Here is a 22,641-nt window from a genome sequence, read left to right on the forward strand (position 1 = left end):
GACCTGGCAATCATCTGACTTCTTCCTGGAATATGCCTTGGCTCACAGAAAGAACAAATAATCTCTGTTAAAACCTACCTGTAAAGGAGCAATTAACTTGCAATGGATATACCTGATGGCCTAGAGGTTTGTCTAGCCTGGAACGACATTCCTGGCAGCAGACCGCAGCAGACACTCAGAAGCAAAATTAATAGGAAGTGTTCTTCCCCCATCACACTCTTCTTACTCCCATCAATCTGCTCTCAAGAGAGTGAATCAGTGACTAACATGCAGACCACTAAGTTCAACAGCCATCACTCAATCTCTTCTCATTTTACTAATCCTTTCCCGAAGCAACCTGTATTTCTGCTTTCCATATCCTTTGGCAACATACTGGAGCTATCACCCTGTATTACCACACCAGCATCACAGCACTGTGCTCTGTACCCAACAGGGTTGGGGAGAAACACCAGCTTGGTTCCTGATGGTGGTACTCCCAAAACAGCTGTTAGTAAGAGCAGGAGGAGGCTGGATGTGCTATGCAGCATGTCCAAAACACAATTTGGGACTGTTTTCTGCTCTTCAGTTCTCTGACCAAAACACAACTAACCAACAGAAACAGAATATTGCACTCAAGAGCTGAGGAGCTTTCCAAGAGACAACATAAGATCATGCTCTCCTTTCATTTCTAGTGAGCTGTCCTCTCAGTGGGATAGGCATACCTTCACTTCCCTGTCTTATGGGAAAACTCACAGAAGACAAGATCAGGTCACCTGGAGGTGAAGTGAAGGCTGACAGAAAGCTGCAGCAGTCATAAGAAACTTCAGGAGATGGGTACAAGCTGGGTTAAAGTGCAGCCCTCTACCAGGAAGAGCACTGCCTCAGGTACCTCTTTGTGGACACTCCTGCAGAGTCCTCTGCCCCCTGCCATTTCTCAGCAACCATGTTTGCATCACCTGAGCTAGATGCAACCGTCATCCCAGTTACTCCCTGCAAAAGTGTGTGTACCCTGTACAGTCACCATAGCTAAACCAGTCAGGGGAGCACCCTGTGACAAGTGCTTGTGAGCTCCTCTGGGCATAACACTTTATTCTCATGCATTTTAGACCATAAATTGGAGATGACAGCAAAGTAATCAGGAGAGTATCATGCTGTGTCCCGTAATTCTCCTGAGCCTCTGCTGATTATATAGCAGAAATCCAAGCAGACATGGAATTAAATCACATCCCTTACGTTGGACTAGCCAAAGCAGTTCCTTAAATGACAGATTGCTAACAGCTCCCTTAATGACATCATCCAATATGTCAATAAATTTGCTGCCAACACTATGGATTTTTTTTTTCCTTCATCCAGAAACATTCCCTGGCTGTGGAGCTGAAGTTTTATCGACAAAATGTGGCTCAAGAAATAACCTACAAAGGGTTCTAAGTGCATAAAGTAAGTACCACCCAAAAACTCATTGAAGAATAGAATTATCCTTCTTGGCACTGCTCTCCTGGAACAGTGCCCCACATCAGATTTCTCTAAGTGTTTGAGATTGAAATTATCCACCCACCATCTATCTCTGCAGGTAGCACTAAAACTCACAGCTCAGGAATATTAACCAGTTCTTTGCCAGATTACTATCTTTGGGTGAAAACTGTTATCTTCTTATTGCTTTTGTGCTTTTTGGAAGGAAACTCTTCCCAGATGAGTATTAGCATTAGAGAATAAACAGATATGCCTGTAGTACAATAGCAAGGATTATTTACCTGGAGTTCCAGTATTATCCCTTTAGTTCCAAGCTCACATCAGTTTTTCTGTCAGAACCACAAAGTGACAACCAGAGCACACATAGCATGAAAAGCCCTTGAGAATTTCTAAGAGACAATTTGCAGGTTTTTCTGTCTTCTTCAGATACCAGAAAACTAGACTGCAGCTGTGTACCACAAATGACTACCCATCTACTTTTAAAATGTTACAGTGGAACCCACTTAGGCAGCAGTCAACCATGGCTGCACAAAGGGTGCTTAATTACCCATTCCTTTAATTGTGTGCTACCTTCATTTTCTCACGTGCATGCCCTATGTGAGAGTTAGTTCAGTTGCACTGACTTTACAAAAAGGGCAAAAGTTGGTGTGTCAACTATTACAGGAGCCTGACCCATACAAGTCGATGGGCCCTGACACCATCCACCCAAGGGTGCTGAGAGAGCTGCCTGATGTCATTGCAAAGCTGTTCTTCATATTCTTTGAGAAGTTATGGAGACTGGGAGACATCCCTGAAGATTGGAGGAAGGGTAATGTCACCCCCATCTATAAGAGGAGTCCAAAGGAGGACCCAGGTAATTATAGACCCATTAAGCTCATTTCAGTCCCTGGGAAAGTCATGGAGCAAGTCCTCCTGGGGACAGCCACAAGTCAGTTGAAGCACATGATTGGGAAAAAACAACATGGATTCACCAGGGGCAGATCATGCTTGACAAACCTGATCGCCTTCTACAACAAAGTAACCTGCTTGGTTGATGCAAGATGAGCGGTGGACATCATATACCTGGACTTCTCCAAGGCTTTCTGATATGGTCCCCCACAGATTCCTCCTGGAGAAACTGACTCGTTACAGCCTTAACAAGTGGTCTACGTGGTAGGTGGGGAGCTGGCTGACAGACCATACCCAGAGGGTGAGAGTAAATAGTTCCTCCTCAAACTGGCAACCGGTCACAGTGGGGGTCCCCCAGGGATTGATATTGAGCCCAATGCTGTTTAATGTCTTCATAAGTGACCTGGATGTTGGGATCAAGAGTGCCCTGATGAAGTTTGCTGATGACACCAAGATGACAGGAGGGGCTGACACTCCAGAAGGAAGAGCCACCCTCCAGGATGACCTGGACAGGCTGGAGGAACTAGCAGGAACCATATGAAGTTCAATGGGGAGAAGTGTAAGGTCTTGCATCTGGGAACATATAACCCAGGAACTCAGTTCAGACTGGGATCTACCTGACTGGAGAGAAGCCCTGTGGAAAGGGACCTGGGGGACTTGGTGGATTACAGGCTCACCATGAGTCAAGAGTGTGCTGCAGTGGTAAAGAAACCAACAGATGCTGGGCTGCATCAACAAGGGCACCACCCGCAGAGATAAAGAAGTCATCATCCCACTGTACTCGGTGCTTCTCAGACCACACCTGGAGTATTGCATTCAGTTTCTGGTCCCTGCTGTACAAAAAGGATACAGATGCAGGCTGGAGAGGGTCCAGAGAAGGGCCACAAGGATGATAAGAGGACTGGAGAACCTGCTGTATGAGGAGAGGCTGAGAAAATTTGGTTTGTTCAGCCTTGAGAAGAGAAGGCTTAGGAGAGACTTCATTACCGTGTTGCAGTACTTAAAGGGAGTCTACAAAGAAGATCGAGACTCCCTGTTTACAAGGAATCACCCAGAAAAGACAAGGGGTAATAGGGACAAGTTTCCCCTGGGGAGATTCTGATTGGACACAAGAGGTAAATTTTTCACCATGAGGACAGTCAAACATTGGAATAGTCTCCCAAGGGAAGTGGTGATTTCCCACATTGGACAGTTTTAAGTCTCAGCTTGACAGGGTGCTGAGCCGTCTCAAAAAAAACATAGTAGTACCTAGAAAGATTGGAGCAGATGATCCTTGAGGTCCCTTCCAAGCTGGCATTCTATGATTCCATGATTTATAAGAAAAAATACTTCAGTAAGAAAAGCCAAAAGTGAAGAATGAGAAAGTTATCCTTTTTAAGAGAGACTTAAACTAAATTCTGATTTATAGTGGAGAGAACTAGAAGTCTGCAATATTTGGTCCTTCTGATCAAGGTGAGGTTGCCTCTGTCCACCCAGTTGCAGAAAATCACTGCTGGCCACTGTTCCTCTAAGTCACTTAATAAAGACACCCTCTTCTCTATATATGCCATCTTTCCTGCATCCTACCATCTGTCCACTCAAAGTACTCATACTTGAACAATCAGAACATGTATAGGAAGAAGGAAAAAGTGAAACACTGAATACTGTAGGAACTGAAAGCCAGTGCATTCATCTGCATGGCCCTGGGATGCAGCTTGAATATTGCTGGTAACTCCTTGGGTATCAACTGTACTTCTGTTCCCTGCAGCAATTCTTGCCAACAGAAAACCCAACTGCACGCCAGGATGCTGGGGATGCTGAAAACCAGTGGTCTGAACAATCTGTCACTCATCTAAGTTCAAAACAGAACCACTGTGGTGGCACTTGCAGGAACTATGAGTAAATGAGCCATGAGCTATATATCTGGATACGCTGCAGTTCTTTTCTGAAAGAAAAAGCAAGTGAGAGACGAAGTGTAACACTCTGCTGAATGCTGAAGTGACCAAACACAAAGGATCAGCTAAACCTTGCTTATCTGTCAGTCATTCCTCCCTGTATGAAAGCAGTCTTCTCAAGCCTGCCTATGATGATTGCAGCCTTGGTACTTTCTTGGGTTCCTGAATGGATGCATTTCAGGCTATGTCAACTGCTTACGTTATGCAGCCATTTTGGTCTTGACATCCAAGGCAAAAACCTGGTTTGGCCAAATGTGTTGCATCACACATACTTCCAGTGCTCAGAATGAAAGGCTAAAACAATTCCCAATGAATTTTGTTCTCAAATTCAGAACTGCACTGCTATGACTGCAAAGTGACAGATGTCAAAACTGAGTGGAGTACCTCATTAATGCAGAGATAAATACACAGAATGTGGTGTTTGGAATGACAACCCAGTGTGTTTGTATATGTATGCCACTATTTATCACCCTACAGATGGTTGCTTGCAGTGATATATACCCACAAATATATTTAATTTTGCTTTTTCCTATTCTAGGTAATCACCCTTTTTCCTTTTCTGTGCTGACTACTACTAAGACGGCCTAGAGATCTCTAAGTTTTTCTAAGGGTGAGGGGTCACACTGAACAGATCTAGAACCCACATGCAATCAGTTCTTTGCAGTAGTAACAGCTGATGACTGCAGAGCATTTCTTAAGGAATTATCTCTCATTTTACAGCCAGCAAAACTCAGAAAGGCAAAAGTACTTACTCAAGGTAGCACAGCAGGCTCTGCTCAGTACATAGTTACTATTGTTGCAAACTGAGTAGCTCATCAAGCTCATGCTACTCACACTACTCAAATAAAATTCAAACAATAATGAATTTCTTTTTACTGCAACATGCACAGCAGTCAAGGCTGGAAGCTACAGCCAGGATTTGGCTTATGTTAGGTCCTGTTCAAACATCAAATCAAATCCAGTCCCTGCTCCAGGAGGGGCTTGCAGCCTCAGTAGGGACATAACTGTGGGAACACAAAATGTGATGGAAAGGGAGGGAAGGAGAGAGGGAGAGACAGAAGGCAACAATGTGAATATAAGGTTCCACATTGTTCTGGATAACTGTGAAGTTTGGAAGCTTATTATTACTTAAATTATTTAGGTGGTAAGAAACAGAAGCATGTTACTGACAGTCACCTGTCTAGTTACTTAAGTAGCAGTTTATCTGCATAATCTTCATTGTGCACACACTTATACTCCTATGGTCTTTGATTACACTGCCAGACAGTAACTGGATCCTGCTATTTGTTCTTTGGGGGACTGACTCACACTGCACTAACTCTACACTTAGACTACACTGGACTTTGTAAAAAGTGGTATTATACTTAATTTTACAAGTCTCTCTCTAATCTTCTGCCAGGGCAATTAATGCTGTAGACCTTCTTATACAGTGTGGGTTTATAGATTTTATAACGTGCCAATTTGGTATACTAGCTACAAACTAATGAAAAAAGTACACTCCTGCTACCTGTTACTAAGCTGTGCAGCAGTTTAATATGTATTAACCCCCACCTTAACTGCCTGTCACTGCATCCTAATGGGGCTCCACGCTAGCAGTATGTTACGTACCAAATGACCACACAGCCATTCCTCTTTAAAAAAGACTTAACTGGATATACAACTGATTGCACAAGGCTCACTTTATGTTTTCATCATAAAGATAAATTTTATCTTCTTGTGGAGTCAAACTGTGTTTCATCAGATGGTACTGCAGGGCACTGAACATTAAAAGTGTGCTGTAAGATTTTGATATAATGTCATACAATACAAGAATTCACAGGTCCTCTAATACTGAATGGCATAGACACAATGGGATTATTTGCAGGAGTAGGGTTGCTCAGTATCAAGTCAGGTTTGCTGAGTGGTCCTTAGAAGTTAACTCCTTAGTCTTCTGGTACCTCATTATTTATTATAATACATGTGTTTGTATTAAAAATGAAAAAGGGTATGCAGGAAATATTTTATTGACATCTATAAGCTCAGATGGGTGTGTATTTTTTCTGGATTTCAATTAAACCAAGCATTGAAAACATGTTTCCAACACAATAAAGCATGTGCTTAAATCCCTTGCTCAGCTGCTGGAGTCTGCTGAAACAAACAGGCAGCTTTTCACTGACACTAACAAATTCTAGATCAGCACAGTAATACCATAATCTACTCTAGAAGAGCTGGAGAAATCACAATTTAAATATATTATTTCACAGAACAAACGAATGAGTGTTCATTTACAGTAACTGTCCTTGTTCCTATTCTCAATTGGCTAAATCCACATACAAATGAATGACCCATCACAAAGTCTGTTGAGGATACAGCATCAAAAATGAAGGCATTGCAGAACTTACATAAAAGAAGCACTAATGCAATTTCATTTTAAACTACTAAAACTTTTCAGAAAATGATGTTTGGTATTCATTACTTTCTGCATTTATTCCTTTCTGACAGGTATCACTGAAGCTCAGCAGAACTGAGGTATTTACTTAAATTATTAGAACCTGACTTCATTACTATGAAAAGTGGAAGCAGTACATATTAACAGCTTTGTTTCACAATTGTCAATACCTACTTTGCAGCTCTTCATATGCTATTCACTAATCTCCTTCAGCATCAGGTAACTCAAATTCCTTTATCATATTTCTAATACCTGCACTTACTCCATTTCAGCTTTGTTTTAATCCCAGGCAACAGCACTTTAAGAAGGAACTATGATTGACAGTATACTGCTCGTTTAGAACTAAATACTTGTTTAATCATCCCTAAGCTCAACTTTATAAATCCAAGACACCTTCAAGCCTGATTTAATAAAATCCAATGTGTGAAAGCATAGCCTATGTCTACATGAGCACTGTGTATTGCAAGACAGTGGATCTAAGAAATGAAACAGTGTTTAGGACCTAATATTCACAACGTGTGTGTTCTAGAGGTTTAACTTTGGACCAGCCCTAGTCTGGTCCTGTGGAAGGGAAGGCACGCTCATCTGTGGTAGAAGTGCATTAGGTGTACACCTGGAGGGCATCTGGCTCAGTTTGTTTAGAGAGAAACACAATTTGAATACCCCAAGACTGCCCCACAATGTGAATCAAATTCATTAAGCTGAGGCAACTAGAAGATTAACTTTAAAAATGCACTCCTGATCAAAACTAGAACACTCTAACAGTCAGCCCTATGGATCATCCCCCAGACCGTGAAATGCCAGAGCAGGCAGTTTTAGCTGGCTTCATAGGTACTTGGTCAACTCCAGTATCCCTGAAGGCTTATCCAGATCATAGAAGAGCCATGCCATCCATGCATGGTGGCTCCATTCTGAGCAGTTCAAATCCAGGGGTAATGAGGAGCCTGAGACCAGGCTGGCTTTAGAACCACACAGGATGGGATTCAGCTCCAGATTGAGAAACCTAAATGAAAGTGTTTTACAGGCAAGTTAGGAGTATAAACAAGGGTTTGTTTCACTTGCCAGTATGTTGGTGCCTAATGCCACTTTCACTGTTCTACTGCTTGTGAGACATCCTTGTATAGAAGATGACAGAGAACCTATAGAAGACCTACCTGTGTCCTTCTGGAAAAGTATTCAGATGTCAGATGTGACCCCTGATGCATTTTTAAACACAAACATCTGGACGTAGGCAACTGCTTGATGATTTGGCCTCCATAGCCTGAACAGCATATCCTGAGACTCTGAACACTCCTGGGTTCCTTGCAGAAACACTTGACTGGCCTTGCCAGAGCCAGGTTAGGTCTGCCAAGGCCAATGGTGATGCCACCCTCCTGCAGTCTAACAGATTAAGCCAGATGTGTGTAGTCAGGTACCTCAGTGCACCCTCTCTGGCACATCCCTGCTGTTTTATCTATGCTTAACCATCACCTGATGTAAAAGTAAAGTAAAATGGAGCTGTCTGTAGAAGTATGCTTTGCAATTGGTTCAGACTTGACTTGAGAAAAAGCAGCCCCAAAGAATAAAAAAAAAAAAATGCCCTTAAGAAGGAGAAAAAAATCCAATTACAACTTCCCAGACAACCTCACTTGTGCCTCAGCACAATTCCTGCAACATACTATATAATTACAACTAAATGAACTGTTGTGTTACACATTTAACACACAGCTATTAAATATACCATCTTAGGTTCATATAGAAACTCACTGAATTCAGTGAGGCTAAATTTAAATCCAGATGCTTGTATCTGCAGATCTATCCCTGAGGGTGTAGAATCCCAAAGAGACATTTTGAAGTATGCATACTGCATGTGATAGCTTTCATTGAAATGTGCTAGTGTTTCATTTAAAGCTCAGGATGTACCTTCTATATGGTTCTTTGATGCACTGAACACTGGTTCATCTCCCATTGACAAATGCTCTCTCCTCTCCCTCTCCCTCCAATGGCCAGAGAAGGCAGGAAAGGAGGGAGCAAGGATGGAATAGGGACCTCTGTGTTGCTTTGTTTCCCATCTTGCATGAGCAAGGACCACTTGATGAGTCTGTTCTTTCTACAACATTCAATGCATTTGACACAAACCTATTCACACAAAAAATGAAGCATCCAGGAGCATAACAACAAGATGAAGAGATTTTACATGTTTCTTGGCTTTTCAGGAAGATTGTGTGTAGCAGCTTGCCATCACAAAATAATTACATGCATAGAGAGAGAACAAGGAACAACTTATTTAGGAAACAGCCTCAGCAAAACTAAACCTTGGGTTCGTCACAGAACTGATAATTTGTAAACTGTTTTTCCTGAAATGTCGGCATTTTAGAACAGTTTAAAAATTTATTTTTTAACTATTTTCGGTTTCATCAGTGTTTAGCTGACACAAATTGAATTTTCTTACAGCAAATTAAACATCCAAGTCACATGAAAATGTTGAATGCAAAGAGAAAATGTGAAGAACATTAGTGCAGCAGTTGTTGACACTGTTGCACAGTCTTTTCTGGGATTTTAAGGAAAACCCTGGCTTGTTCAGTCAGAGTGTCAAGCAGGAATGGAGCCCACACCTGACATATCTACAGATCTTAGTCCCCGTCTATTTTTAATCCTAGAAGACACTGAGATAGGACTGATACTGTTTAAATGACAGAACAAACAGGAGTAAACTGAAAAGCACATTCATCAGTTCTGAGAAATGAGAGAGGAACAAGGCATGCTGCTACAAACATCACATTCTGTAATCTTTCAGGCACTCATGCATCGTTGCAGAACCTCGCGGCTCTTATAGTTGGAAGCTTTATTTTAATTTCCAGACTGAAGTGATTGATACCCAGATAATATCCATTTGTTCTTGTCCCACTATTAGTCACAAGTTTAAAATTGTTAGTTTTCACTCTACAGACTGAGGACTCAGACGGGTTCATAAGCTACTTCTGAGATTTTTAAAGTGTCATGAAACAAAGCAGGCCTAACAGGCTGTAATTTCCTCTAACAATGCTACAGGGCCTGAAGCATCATCTTAGGAAAAAGTTTAGGAAATCAAATCAAAGTGAAAATTAGTGATGTAAACAGTTATTTTTCTTTAATCTGGCTTTTTTAGCCCTTCCATGTGTGTTTAGACAGCAGACATGGGCATCTTAGCAACCTTCTTCTTTGTACATTAAACTAGCCAAGCTTTCCTAGTTTTCTCCTTGAAGAGATGTCACTGCTCAGTGGTTTTCCTTTTGGCAGCTAGTGCTGTCTCAATCAGAATTGGCTATCAGTGTTCAGAATCCCACAGGAAATACCACAGTGCATCATGTAATGACCACTGCTCTAAGTCAGCTGGAAATAAAAAAAAACAAAACATACCAGGATCTCATATGCCTTCTTCACATTGCCATCCCATTGCCATCCTTTGGTGAACAGATACACTCAGGTCTTCTCTTCACTCACTGTTATCTGTCTTCAGCTGCATGGCCTTTCATTCTGCATCCATAAGTCCATGTCACCACTATTGCCTCGCTCCTCAAGGTTGACAAATGGTGAAGTGTCAGCTTGAAAATGACTCTTGGTGAGCCAGCTGATGATGCCATGCTAACTGGTGAATCTGATCAAATACAAATGCCTGGCATGAACTAAACACGAGTGATCACGGCTGGTGAGCCATCAGCATGTTTGGACTATTTTGGACTATATTTTTCTAGTATAATGACCATGAATTGCAATTTCAAGCTTTTTATTTTACTGATGTTCTAATATAACTGCACCAGTAATAGGAAGGCTAAATACTAAGACACAGCAACCAAGTATTAATTAACTTTTTTTAGAGGACCATAAAGCCACAAGGATGAATGATTTTATTTTCATGGAAAATCTAATACTCCTCTTATGGAATTTATCTCTAAACTTTGAGTTGACACTTTGTGAAGCTACACTGAATGTCTCTCAAGCAAAGACTAAACGCATAACTGTTTTATAGTGTTAAACAGCATATTAACAAGGCTGAAGATACCTGGGGAAAATTTTGAAACACAGTCTGCATCAGAGAGAAGACTGTTATTTTAGGCTTGTGGGTAACACTCTCCCACTATCTCTTGCTTAAAACCTTTCTTGTTCTACATTTTTGATCGCTTCCTCCTCTTGCCAAAGGTTATAAACATCTTTCTTTTCCAGGGTCACTACTAAGTCTAGCTTCAAAGCTAACTCCAGTTCATGCAAATTTTTCACCCACTGATTTTTTGCTTTTAATTTCAACAAAGAAGATCAGAAATTAATATTATGGCATCGAGCTGGAGTTATAAATTGGTTTAAATTAAAGGACTAAATCCCATGTCCCTTTAACTTCCCTGCACAGATAATTCTTGAGCTCCTTATTTTGAGACTTTGGTTTTGTCTACATGGATAAATTAAGCAGTGCCAGGGAGCATTCTCAGGCATTGAAACTCAACTGTCTATGCTATTAAATTGTTAGAATTGTCCCACAGCATGTGTCACAGGAGTGTTTTTAGTCTGGTCCAACTAACAGTCTGCCAAAATATTGCCAGGGCACAGTCTGCAAGTTCGGACATGCCAGGAATGGTTCCCAATAGGCAGCATGAGCCTGGTGACCCAGTTTTAGAAGGTAAAAAAATGTAATAGTATGGACACTGGCCAGTGTGCCAGCTGACTCTGCACCAGAGGGTGGTTCTGGATATGCTTAATTTGCAGGTACAGGCACAGCCACAGCATCCCTCTGTTGGGTCCCAACAAGCTGAGGAGATGACTTGATACAGAAATGTCTGAGCCTAGCTTTGAAGACTGCTAATCTCCAAGAAGCACAAGACCATGTATGTAGGTATTTGCATTTACATGCTGTTATCAGGGCTGTTACAAAACCACCCTCTCCAAGACTTTTGTTGCCCACACCAGGAGACTCCATGTTACAAAGAGCTGAGGAGCATTTGCTTTCTGCAGCCACTCCAGAATCCTGTTATTGGAGAGGAGGAGGCAGGAGGTCAGACAGGAGGAAAACATGCTGCTTGCTTGTCTGCCCTCCTCCCTTCCCTGCTAAAATCTTCCCAGATCTTAAGAGATTTTGTCCTATTCTATTTGCTATTCTGCTGCACAGAAAGTTCAGCACAACAAACTAGTTATGGTAGGGAGGAGGTTGCAGAGGTACAGTCTAGCACAGTGCAAGACTCCAGCCATCACATGAGGTCGGTCACTCACCTTATTCAATGCACTTCTGCCACTAAGGAGCGGGACCTTTGACTTTTAGCAGTAAATAAAAGAACCTCCAAACATTTCACAAGTAGCATTTTCTAGACCTCTTGACTCAGAGTATTTGTCTTTGAATTTCCAACTACAGCATGGCTAGCTTTCTTCTCCATAAACTTTTCCCTTCTGAAAGATAACTAGAGAAATAAGGAAAGTGGAATGCGTTACAACTCATCAACTGTTCGTAATAATTTATTTCAAACCTTTTATTCAGGAGCTCTCTCCTTTTGATGCAGTCTCAATTACTTGATTGAATAATATTCTCTGAAATAGCACATGATGTGCTTGTGTCAAAGAGGCTCTCCACAGAGGCCATCAGCTACCTTTTAAAATCAATGAAATTCATAAATTTGCATGTGGCTTCTCAAGGATAAAATAAAGGAACCTTTTTTCCCTGGTACATACAATCTTCTCATTCTAAGGCCAGATTGTTTCAAGTCTTCTGAATTTCTGAATGCCAATGTGAAGATGGACAAGATCTTTCTTAGAACAGATAGATCCTGAAGTCTATTATATTCCCCTTCTTAAGGATTCTAGCCATAATCCTCTCTTAGTAATTGGGATTTGCACACTGTTCCACACAGTAATGCACACTCTAGCTATTCACTCTGTCATGCTGCCACTGCATTTTTAACCATGCTGATAGCAACCGATGTTATCCAGTTCTGCAGACTTCTCGGGCTCTAGGTAGGCTTCCTCATGTCTTTTTTTTTTTCATTTTACCATTTATGAGCAAAAATGGTTTTATTTTTTCCTTGGTGATGCCTCACTACTGTGACCCTGCCATTCCTCACAGCTGGATCTTGTTAATTTTCAAATATTGAGTCCACACTATGTGATCACACAACAGATTTTCTATTCTGATATGTTTGCTGTCTTTATGTTTGCAAGATCAAAGCTAATGCAGTTTATACCACAGTGCTAAGAAGGTTCACTTCTCAAAAGGTAAAATAACCTTAGTGTTTGAAACCTAGCCACCTTCTATTCCATCTTCTACTGCTCATAATACCCACACGGTCCTACTCCTCCTGGCTTCATTTTCTCATATAGAAATTTTCTTCATTAAACTTTTAGAAGAAATTTTTGAAAGAATTCAGCAGGAGCTATATCCTATGCCAGTGAAGCCCCTTCAGGTGCAAGTAGAGCTGTGCCAACACCAGCTGCTTTCCAAAACCCAACTCCCATTTCTCTTTCCCAGCTTGTGTTCAAGTTCTCAGGTGCCCACATTTCAATAGGTGATATTCTCCTCTTTTAAATTTTTTCAAATTGTCTGAATAACTTCATGCATGTCCTGCCATATATTGCTATTCTGTTATCTTAGTGTTTATCAAAGAGTGGACCACAGTCCTCAGGATGTTCATAAAAGGCAACTGGGAGAGTTATCAACATGCTGAAATTTTTATCAGACTTAAAAGAAAATACCCCCTTCTCCATTCCCAAAACACTTTATCCTTCAAAAACAAGTTTTGATATAAAAATCTCAAATTACTCATACAAATAAATGACATGCACTTGTTAACCTGATACATTTTAGCCAGGTTCCGTCTGGGATCACAACTGATGTGGCTGTGTGACTTTGAGCCTGATGAACAATTTCAGTCAAATTTGACTGACGCTACAAGCCTCCCACCAGTGGAAAGTTTATCCTTTAAAAAATCTAGGTGGCAATGTGAGGACATCAAATCAACCCACAAATAGCTTTCTACCAGCTATAACACATGCTGTGTCCATTCTCAACTACAGAGATGAAGAGCTTGTGAGAAATCAAGAGAGTTCCGCTACTGAAGGCAAGGAATGATGGGGTGCTGGAAAGAACTTGTGATATGGTGGGCACAGGGTATTTGGGGAAAGAAATTACTTGGAGAGGGGACACCAGGTCACAGCCTTTCTCCCCTCCACTGTTCACAGGATACACCTTTTACCTTCATTTTTATAGCCAATGCATGAAGCAAGTGAAAATATTTACTTCAAACAAAGTACAGAAACTGAAAAAGGCTGCAGAGCCTCATCACTCATTTCACCCACAAATTCCCAACAAAACCTTCAGTTCTTCATCTTCCCAACCTGCCCAGCTAACCTTTTGTGTCACACTGGGACATGAGCACTTCCCAAGCCAGTATGGCAATGCTCATCACAGCCTGTGGGACAGCAGCAGAGCGGAGGCTACATGGGGCACTCCCAGCCCACAAATGAGGGAGGCACTGAAGTTCTCTATTAAGCCCAATGGACAACATTCCTCTGGAGCTGAATGGACAGAAAATCCTACTGGCAGCATTATTGCTCCTCTGAGAAAAAGAAGCACATGCACCAGGCTCACCTGAATTAGGAGATGTCCTTATAGGCTTCAGAAGACAGTCTGCTTGATGGCAAACAGAGCACTCAGCTCTTTTCCTGCTCCTGGCCCACCCACAAAGCTCCAGCACCCAACTTGCCCCAGACATGGAGGCAATCCTCATTTTACCACAGTCAGAGCCTTCAGTATCCCTGATTTTTCAGAATTTTTGCCATGAAGGTGTGACACCCACTGCTGTTCACAGACCACTAAATAACATCAGTTGCCTAACCCGGCAAGTGGGGCAGGGGTGTTAATGCTCTTACTGAAGTCAGGATCAATGCTGAAATTCAGCTTAAAAACCTGCTTGGTGTTTCTGGACTTGCCTTCCTCTCCCTTTGGCCTCCCATGTGCCTCCTAATTTACAGCTGGAGTACATGGAGGGGGAAAAAGTGGGCAGAAGTGTTGGTTAAGATCCTTTCCTTCTGGTGCCTCTTAGAAAGAGGCACTCAGTCTTACATAAAGTCTTAAATTGAAGAAGAAACCGCTGTGAAGATAATTAACGAATTAAACTTAGCAGGTTACAAACGTACACACCTCATGGCTAAAGCAAATTTGTGTAACTTCAGCGCCCACAGCCTCCAAACACAGAGTTTGTCAAGTTAAGGAGCACTGCACGACTTGAAATCTCCCTCTGTAGGTCCTCATACACCACAATCTATCAATTTTTAATCTTCTTTTGAGTAGCAAGAAAATTCCTTTTAGTTCTTACTCTTTCATTTCTTTAAATTAGTTCTGATACCCTTTCTACTTTATACCTGAGAGAGAGTCTCGACAGATGTTTGATGTGGACAGAGCAGGCACAGGAACCACGGTGACCATGGGCAGCCCCATGTTTTGTATACACATTTAGGGACCACACTGGACTTCTTAAGTGCAGCTGTGCAGAGAGCTCACATGCAGATGCCCCTCTACTGCAGTTTCTAATTTCTCTTCTAAATAACTGTTTTCTGTAATGCAGAATTTCCGTAATTCTCCCATCAGTAGGACACCTCCTACTTTTTGATCCCCAGAAGTCTTACACTGCATTTGGTGTATTAAAATACAGGCTGCTGAAGCAAGCCCAGGTTACTACCAGACCCAAATCAGTCTACAGACTTAGCTATCCTTACTATGATTTATTAAACAAATAATTGTTGTGCAACTTGCAAAGTTCAGCAGCCATGAAAGTACATTGCTCTCCCAACTAATTGCTAAGGGTACTGCGGCTACAAACAAGATCCTTGGCTGACTCTACTAGACACCCTGCTCAAACACTGGTACAAGACTGGGGTTTTTTTCTAGCCTTATGGAATTTACTCCTATACCAAGACCTGACAAACAGCAGTAACAAAGGTTCCGAGAGCATCAAGGTCAAGCCTTTTAAGACTCTTATATAAAAGTCACCTGGTCCTGCAGACTTATTTTAAATATAAAGACAAACAACAACACAGATGTAATAAAGAACTCCACATTTTCATTCTGAAACAATTTCCTGTTTTAAACAAACTTTTAATTGAGGTGTGTAATAACCTCTCTCTTACGGTTGCTTTGGGTCCAAAGAACTGCCAATCAAGTAATAGGAAACCAGTTTTTAAAACTGGTTTAAAACAGGTCCAGGGAAATCTTGGGGAAACACAGAGACTTATGTCTGCACCATGTAATTCAGTAAGAACTCTGAAAGACAATAGAGTATGTCAGCCTGTGCACAAACGTGGCATATTTGGGTGATGAAAGGAAGTGCATAAGGCAGGACCAACACATCTATTTTAAGTAATCTTTCACAAAACTAGTAGAGTTCTCCAAAGAAGTAAAAAATAATGTGCACTGTGGAAATTTCTGCTAACCAAGTCCACTTGGACTTCCAAAAGATATTTGATAAATCTGTCATTCATAAGTCTTATAAGAACTAAATTCCCAGAGGATAAAAATAAATGTCCTTGCAAGGATAAATAATTAGAAACAGATGGTAAGAGGATACTGTCAATTTTCCAAGCAGAGAGAGGTCAATGGTGGAGTCCTGCAGGGATCTGTGCTGGAACTTGGGAGCTGCTCGTTTATTTATAAATGAGCTGGAAAACAGGGTAAATGGTGAGGTGACAAAGCTTGCTGCTGATATTCATCCAGATAAGATAAGAGCTGACTACAAAGAAAGACTTTACAATACTGAGTGACTAGGCAATAAAAAGGCAAACTAAAGTCTGTGTAGATAAATAAATATGAAGCAGTTTCTGTAAGAGGAAAAAAAAACGTAACTACACACAATCTTGTGCTCCAAGTTGACTTTCTCTTCAGGACTGAGATCTTGGGGTTATAATAGGTATTTCTGTGAAAACATCAGCTCACTGCTCACTAACATTCAAAGTTAGTATTAGGAATTACTAGGAGAGGAACAAAAAAATAAAGAGAGGATATTATTATGCCACTGTATAAATGTCTGGTTTGCCTGTTTTGAATAGAATCATAGAACTATTCAGGTTGGAAAAGACCCTTGGGATCACCGAGTCCAACCATCATCCCTACTCTACAAAGTTCTCCCCTAAACCATATCCACCAACACCACATCCAAACAATCCTTAAACACATCCAGGGATGGCGACTCAACCACCTCCCTGGGCAGCCTATTCCAGTGTCTAACCACTCTTTCTGTGAAAAAAATTTTCCTAATGCCCAGTCTAAACCTACCCTGTTGCAGCTTGAAGACATTCCTTCTTGTTCTGTTGCTAATTACCTGTGAGAAGAGACCAGCACCAACCTCTCTACAATGTCCTTTCAGATAGTTGTAGAGACAGATGAGGTCTCCCCTCAGCCTCCTCTTTCTCAAACTAAACATTCCCAGCTCCTTCAAGTGTTCTTCATAAGATTTATTCTCTAGGCCCTTCACCAGCTTTGTTGCCCTCCTCTGTACTCGCTCCAGCACCTTGATATCTCTCTTGAATTGAGGTGCCCAAAACTGGACACAATACTCCAGGTGTAGCCCTGAGTACAGGGGGAATACTGTGTGTACTCCTGGTACAGAAAAGGCTGGAAATGGCTGTGGGCAGGACAGCAGGAATGATCACAGGCATGGTACAACCTAAGGACTATGCAATGATTCAGAAGGCAAAGACTCATCAGGTCTCAAAAAGCACGTAACTGAGAGGATACAGCAAATGTGTAATCCAGACCAGCAATGGGAAGGTGTCTGGGACTCCCTTGTTCACAGCCTCTTCCAATACATGAGCTAGGGGGATCAAACAAAACAGGCAGGTCCAGGGTTTAAAACATAAAACCCCCCTACTGAATCTTCACACAACTTCCATTAAGCAGTGGAACTCCTTGCTCTTTGGCACTGTAAACACTCGTAGTTTACACAGGTTCAAAAAGTGACCCAAGTCACAAGAAAAGAAATTCCAGCAAAAGCTTTCACATGCCAATACATATCTCGGGAAATCCCTGAACACAAGTGCTGGAGAACAGAGAGTACTGAGGGCAAAACGAGCTTTGGAGGGCAAGAAGAGCTTTCACAGCTCTGATGCTTCTGTGGGCTTATGTTACTGACCACTGTTGGAGATCACTGGACTAGATGGGCCTGCAGTTTGACAAAGTACATAGGTTTTGGGTTGTTTTGTTCAATTGTCCTCTTATTGTTGGCATGGGCTTAGGCATCTGCTGAAAAACACATAGATTGGTTTCATCTTACTTGTTCATTGGACACTTCTATAATTTTCTTTTGCTTTCTCTATTTTTCTCTTTCCTGTAACTTGCCACGTCCTAGTAAAGAAAAAAAGTAACAAGTGCCTAGTAATGAAAAAAAATCACAACAACAGAACTGTTTAACTTAATTAACTTATAAAGAAATAAATCTCATTAAGTGTCTTTATTTGTGAGGTTCCTTGCAAATTTTAGATGCGGGGTAGTAAAGAGCAATAATACCTCCTTTCTAACACTTCTGCTAAGTGTGTTTGTGTTCATCCAGCTGCTCAAATTAGGTAAGTGTGCATGCAAGTGCTTGTCCATATAATTTTGAAATTGCAGAAGAGGAGGCTAGGGGCTGGTGAACAAGGCTGCCAACACCTGCTCTCAAGATATCAAGTGCACCCTGACAGCATTATGCACAAGGAACAAAAGAAACAGTCTAAGCCATGGCAAAATCATAAGGGAGGCTAATGTATGTTGTCCTCATGTACACAAAGGAAATAGCTTTTCCTGGGATTTTTCTGCTTAATCATGTCACAGACATGATTAGACAGCAACAAGGACTGAAAATGCTTGTGTCCAATATATTACCTTTTCCTTATTTAAAAACCACCTCTTCAAAACAAGAGCTATATCATGCAGACAATCTATAATGACTCATGCAGGACAGAATATAATAAAAATCTTTCTTTTAAAGAAAATAGTTCCTAATCTTTTATTTGCAGTTCTAAATCAAGCATGATCCCATGTAAAAAAAACGCTTCTAAGGAGATTTAAATTACATCAATTTTAAGTATTATATGATCTCACTGAATGCTAACACTACTAAGGTACATAATAGCAAGCAAAATCAAAGCTATACTTACATACTTGTTCAGTTTACCTCTTCATGTTCAATTTGGTTCCTGCACTACGCAGAACTATATGCATATGTAGATGATATTACTATATTATTTGTGACATAAGCATCTTAAGCTTATTATTGCTGATTACTTACACTCTCAAAACAGTGAAGTAATAAGAGAAGTAGGTCATACATCTCATAGAAAACCTATTGGAACTCACTGTAACTCTCTTGTCCTGCACATTTTATCCTTCTGTCTCACCACCACTGCATCCATCTTTAAAAGATGCAACCCAAACCAATATGGATGCTCTGGTAGTTTTCTCTCTCTTTGCAGAAACTTTTTTGAGGTAATACAGAAATCAAGTCAGGTAAATGATGAATTAAGGTACAACATTCAGCAAGCAACAGTCAACCCAGCATTGTTCCAGTTCTTCCAGGGCATTCGCATACAAACCAGGAAAGATGGCCAGTAACCACTTGGCTATACACGTATTCCTCTATTTTTTAAATTTTGGACATAAGCAGTCTGAAAAGTTATTCTACTGCTGATGTGAAACTCCTTTTGTTGATTTTTAATGCCAACAGTTTAACTACCAGCTTTGGAGATTACAAAAATTCCATGTTATTTTGGCTGAACACGTATTTTCAGTGTCATTCATACCTGCACACACACAGGTATAGACTATGGTATGGTATAGACTGGTTAGGCTCCTGTAGATCAGCTGCTTGCAGTGGTTTCTAAACATTATTATTCACCTGTGCAGAAATGCAGTAAAGGAATTGGAATAATTTTTATCTACCTTGCACTAGCTTCTGTTGGCATGAAGCAGTGGAACCATATAAATAAAACACCATTATCTCTGATGCTGGAAAGTGTAAGGGAATTGGAAATAGTGTTCTCCTACTGCATACCAAACATGAACAAAACAGGCTGAGGGTGCACTCAACCAGGGAAAATTCGTTGCCACCTTTTGCTAGCAGAGCCATAAGGAGAGGAGACAGCTGAGTGCAAAGTCCTCAGTGGAGCAGAGGATACATTAGTGGTGCAAAGATGAAAGAGCCAAGTGACATGACTGTGTGCAATTAATAAGACTGTATCAGAATGCATGTTACTGAACAGAGAAAGTAGGCACCAGCATCAAAGAGGATTCCCAGTGCAAAGATAATGAACACAAACCTAGTCTCAGTGGAACCAGGGTAAAATGTACCATCCCCAGATGACTGCAGATGAATCCCCAAGCGATAAATAAAGAAACAATACAGAAACTTAACTGATGGAAACAGCATATATATATATAACACACATAAAACCAACATCACAGAAATAAATGGTTAAAGCGGTTTCATACAAGCCAGAAATTTCCACTAAGCGTCATGGAGTAGAGTGGCAAACTGAATAATGCTGAAGCTGCTCAGCAAACAGCCCAGCAGAATTACTGCTCAGAAGCTGAAATGAATGTAGGTCAATTAAGGGGGCTGCAAAAGTGATTGTGAGCCCATTTTGAGACATTCTGCTCTGTTTCCCCAACAGCTTATTGCTGTAAAGGCAAAACTTCTCAATGTTGGGGTCTTACTGGAAGGAGGAGCAGAAGGTATGCTTTTAGATTATTTTTTTTTCCAAATTATTGAAGAATTAATATTTTCTGTCTTGCTGAAACTTATTTTATTACCATCTCGACTCTACAGACTATTCTTTTCTGCTCTTCTGCCTCCCAGCTACACACAAATCACCAGTTCTCTACTAACTCAGAGGGAAAGATGTTGAAAATGCAAAAAGGGATGTCCTGGTGTTCTCCCTCTTCCTTATCATGTGCTTTCCCAAGGGAGACACTGGATGTGATGGGGAAAGTCAAATGAAGTCAGGAGATCTTCTGAGTCAAAACGAGCAATTGGAATGGTGTTTTTTTTCTTCACACTCCTACCATACTGAGGAAAATAAACCTTACAAACAGGTTGAACAGACCCCAACCAAAACTCATCCATACAACATCCAATGACCTCAGCTGCCCTTCCAGTCGGCCAGCAGAAGACCTCACCAACCTTTCCCGCTAAACCGAAGTGGGCTCTCCCTTGACCAGGTGGAAACCTGGGCTCAGGACTAACCTTCAACAGGCTGGCAGTTGCCTTCACCCACCGTCGCCTGCTCGAGGCGTCCCCACGGCCCCCACTGCCATTTTCTCCTGACCTTTAGCGACAGACCCAGAGCTGGAGAGCCTGGGGTGCCGCTGCCCGCCAACCCTCCCTGGGGTTGTCTGACGCTCGTGGGTCGCTTCACAGGCCGAAACCGGACAATTGCCGCGGGCACCCCTGCTCCTCAACGGGACGCGGGGGGGCTGCGGGCTCAGCCGGACCTCGGCCCACGGCCGGGACCCGGCGGGGCGGCCCGGGGCAGACACCGGCACCGCTCCGCAGCGCTGCGGACGCGTCCCGGCCTCCCGAGCACCACCTGCCCCGGCGGGGCGCCCCGGACCCGGACCCCCTGCCGGCCCGGGCGGCTGCGGGCGCCGCAAGTTTCTCCGGAGCCGCCCGTGCCCCCCGCGGGGCCGGGGAGGGCAGGGCCGGGCAGGACGGCGCGGAGTCCCCCCAGGGCCGGGGCCGCTGCCCCCACTCACCAGAGGTCAGCTGCATCCAGGCACAGATCTTGTAGACGGTGGCTGTGTTGCAGAAGAAGAAGAGGATGAAGCAGACGATGCAGGCGATGATGAGCATCATCGAGAGCCCGATGAAGAAGGAGGCAGCTTTGAAGGCTCCCGAGGGCAGGCTGGAGAAGTCCGTGAAGCTGCCCTGGCAGGTGAGTTCTCGGCTGAAGCCGTTGCCGATGCAGTAGTGGAAGAGCCCGAAGTACCCTGCCTGCGGGGTGTCCACGCCGTCCCCGATCCAGTAGGGCTGAATGAAGCACACCACGTTGACGATGGCAAAGCAGATGGTGAAGATGGCCCAGAGCACGCCGATGGCCCGCGAGTTCCGCACGTAGTTGGTGTGGTAGATCTTGGCCGCCTCCTGAGCCGGGAGCATCCCCGCTGCTGCCGCTCCTGCCGAGCCTGCTCCTGTCGCCGCCGTCCCTGCAGCCGCTCCGGGCATCCTCGCCGAGAAGATCCCCCCTCCCCTTCCTCCTCCTCCTCCTCTCCTCCTCCTCCTCCTCCTCCTTCTCCTCCTTCTCCTCCTCCCCGCTCGCTCGGCTCGACGCGGCGCGCCCCGCCGCCGCCGCTGCGTGCCAGAGCCGACGAGCCCCTCCGCCGGGCTTCAGCGGCTCCGCGCTAGTAGCAGCAGCAGCAGCAGCGGCAGCACCGACACGGCCCGCCGCCGCCTACCGGGGCTCGGCGCTGCCGCCCGCCCCGCAGCCCGCCCTCCCGCCGCCGCCCGCAGCTCCTCGCCGCGCCGGGCACTGACCGCCCAGCGCCCGCCGCGGGGCGGGAGCGGCCCCGCCGCCCTGCGCTACGGCAGCCCGGGGCGGGGGCGGCACGGCCGTGACCCCGAGGAGGGGCCGCGGGTGCCCCGGGGGCGGGCAGGGAGGGCGAGCCCCGCGCGGGGGGCGCTGCAGCCGCGGCCTCGCCTCGGCCCGTCCCCGGTGGGTTCCCGGGGCTGCTGCGCCCGGCCGGGGCAGCGGCTGGTTGAGCGGACTCGTGGCGCTGCTCATGCGGCGTGTGCTGGGAGACATGTTCAGGAAACAGGGTTTTAAAGTTTAAAACCAGTGTGTGGGTTTATTTTAAAAACCTATGCGATCCGTTCCCTCACAAAACATCAGTCCGTCTTCGAAGAGCCAGAGGCTGTAACTGAGAATCCCCCCGTGGTGGGGCGAGCAGTGGCCTCCTGCCCCGGCACAGCTGGAGCCCGGCAACGC

At 43.5% G+C, this 22,641-nt stretch overlaps 1 protein-coding gene across 2 annotated transcripts in view; it reads right to left on the reverse strand.

Annotated features, from left to right (window-relative positions):
- Window positions 1-21,881, reverse strand: part of LHFPL3 (LHFPL tetraspan subfamily member 3) — a 238,160-nt gene extending 216,279 nt beyond the window's left edge. For both annotated transcript variants that reach the window (XM_051607895.1, XM_051607896.1), the window contains exon 1: window positions 21,413-21,881. In XM_051607895.1, the coding sequence (XP_051463855.1) occupies window positions 21,413-21,881 (469 nt within the window). The remainder of the gene's footprint in view (window positions 1-21,412) is intronic.
- Between the last annotated feature and the right edge of the window lie 760 nt (window positions 21,882-22,641).

Source organism: Apus apus, chromosome 1, assembly GCF_020740795.1.
Source record: "Apus apus isolate bApuApu2 chromosome 1, bApuApu2.pri.cur, whole genome shotgun sequence".
In the NCBI taxonomy this organism is placed as follows: domain Eukaryota; kingdom Metazoa; phylum Chordata; class Aves; order Apodiformes; family Apodidae; genus Apus; species Apus apus.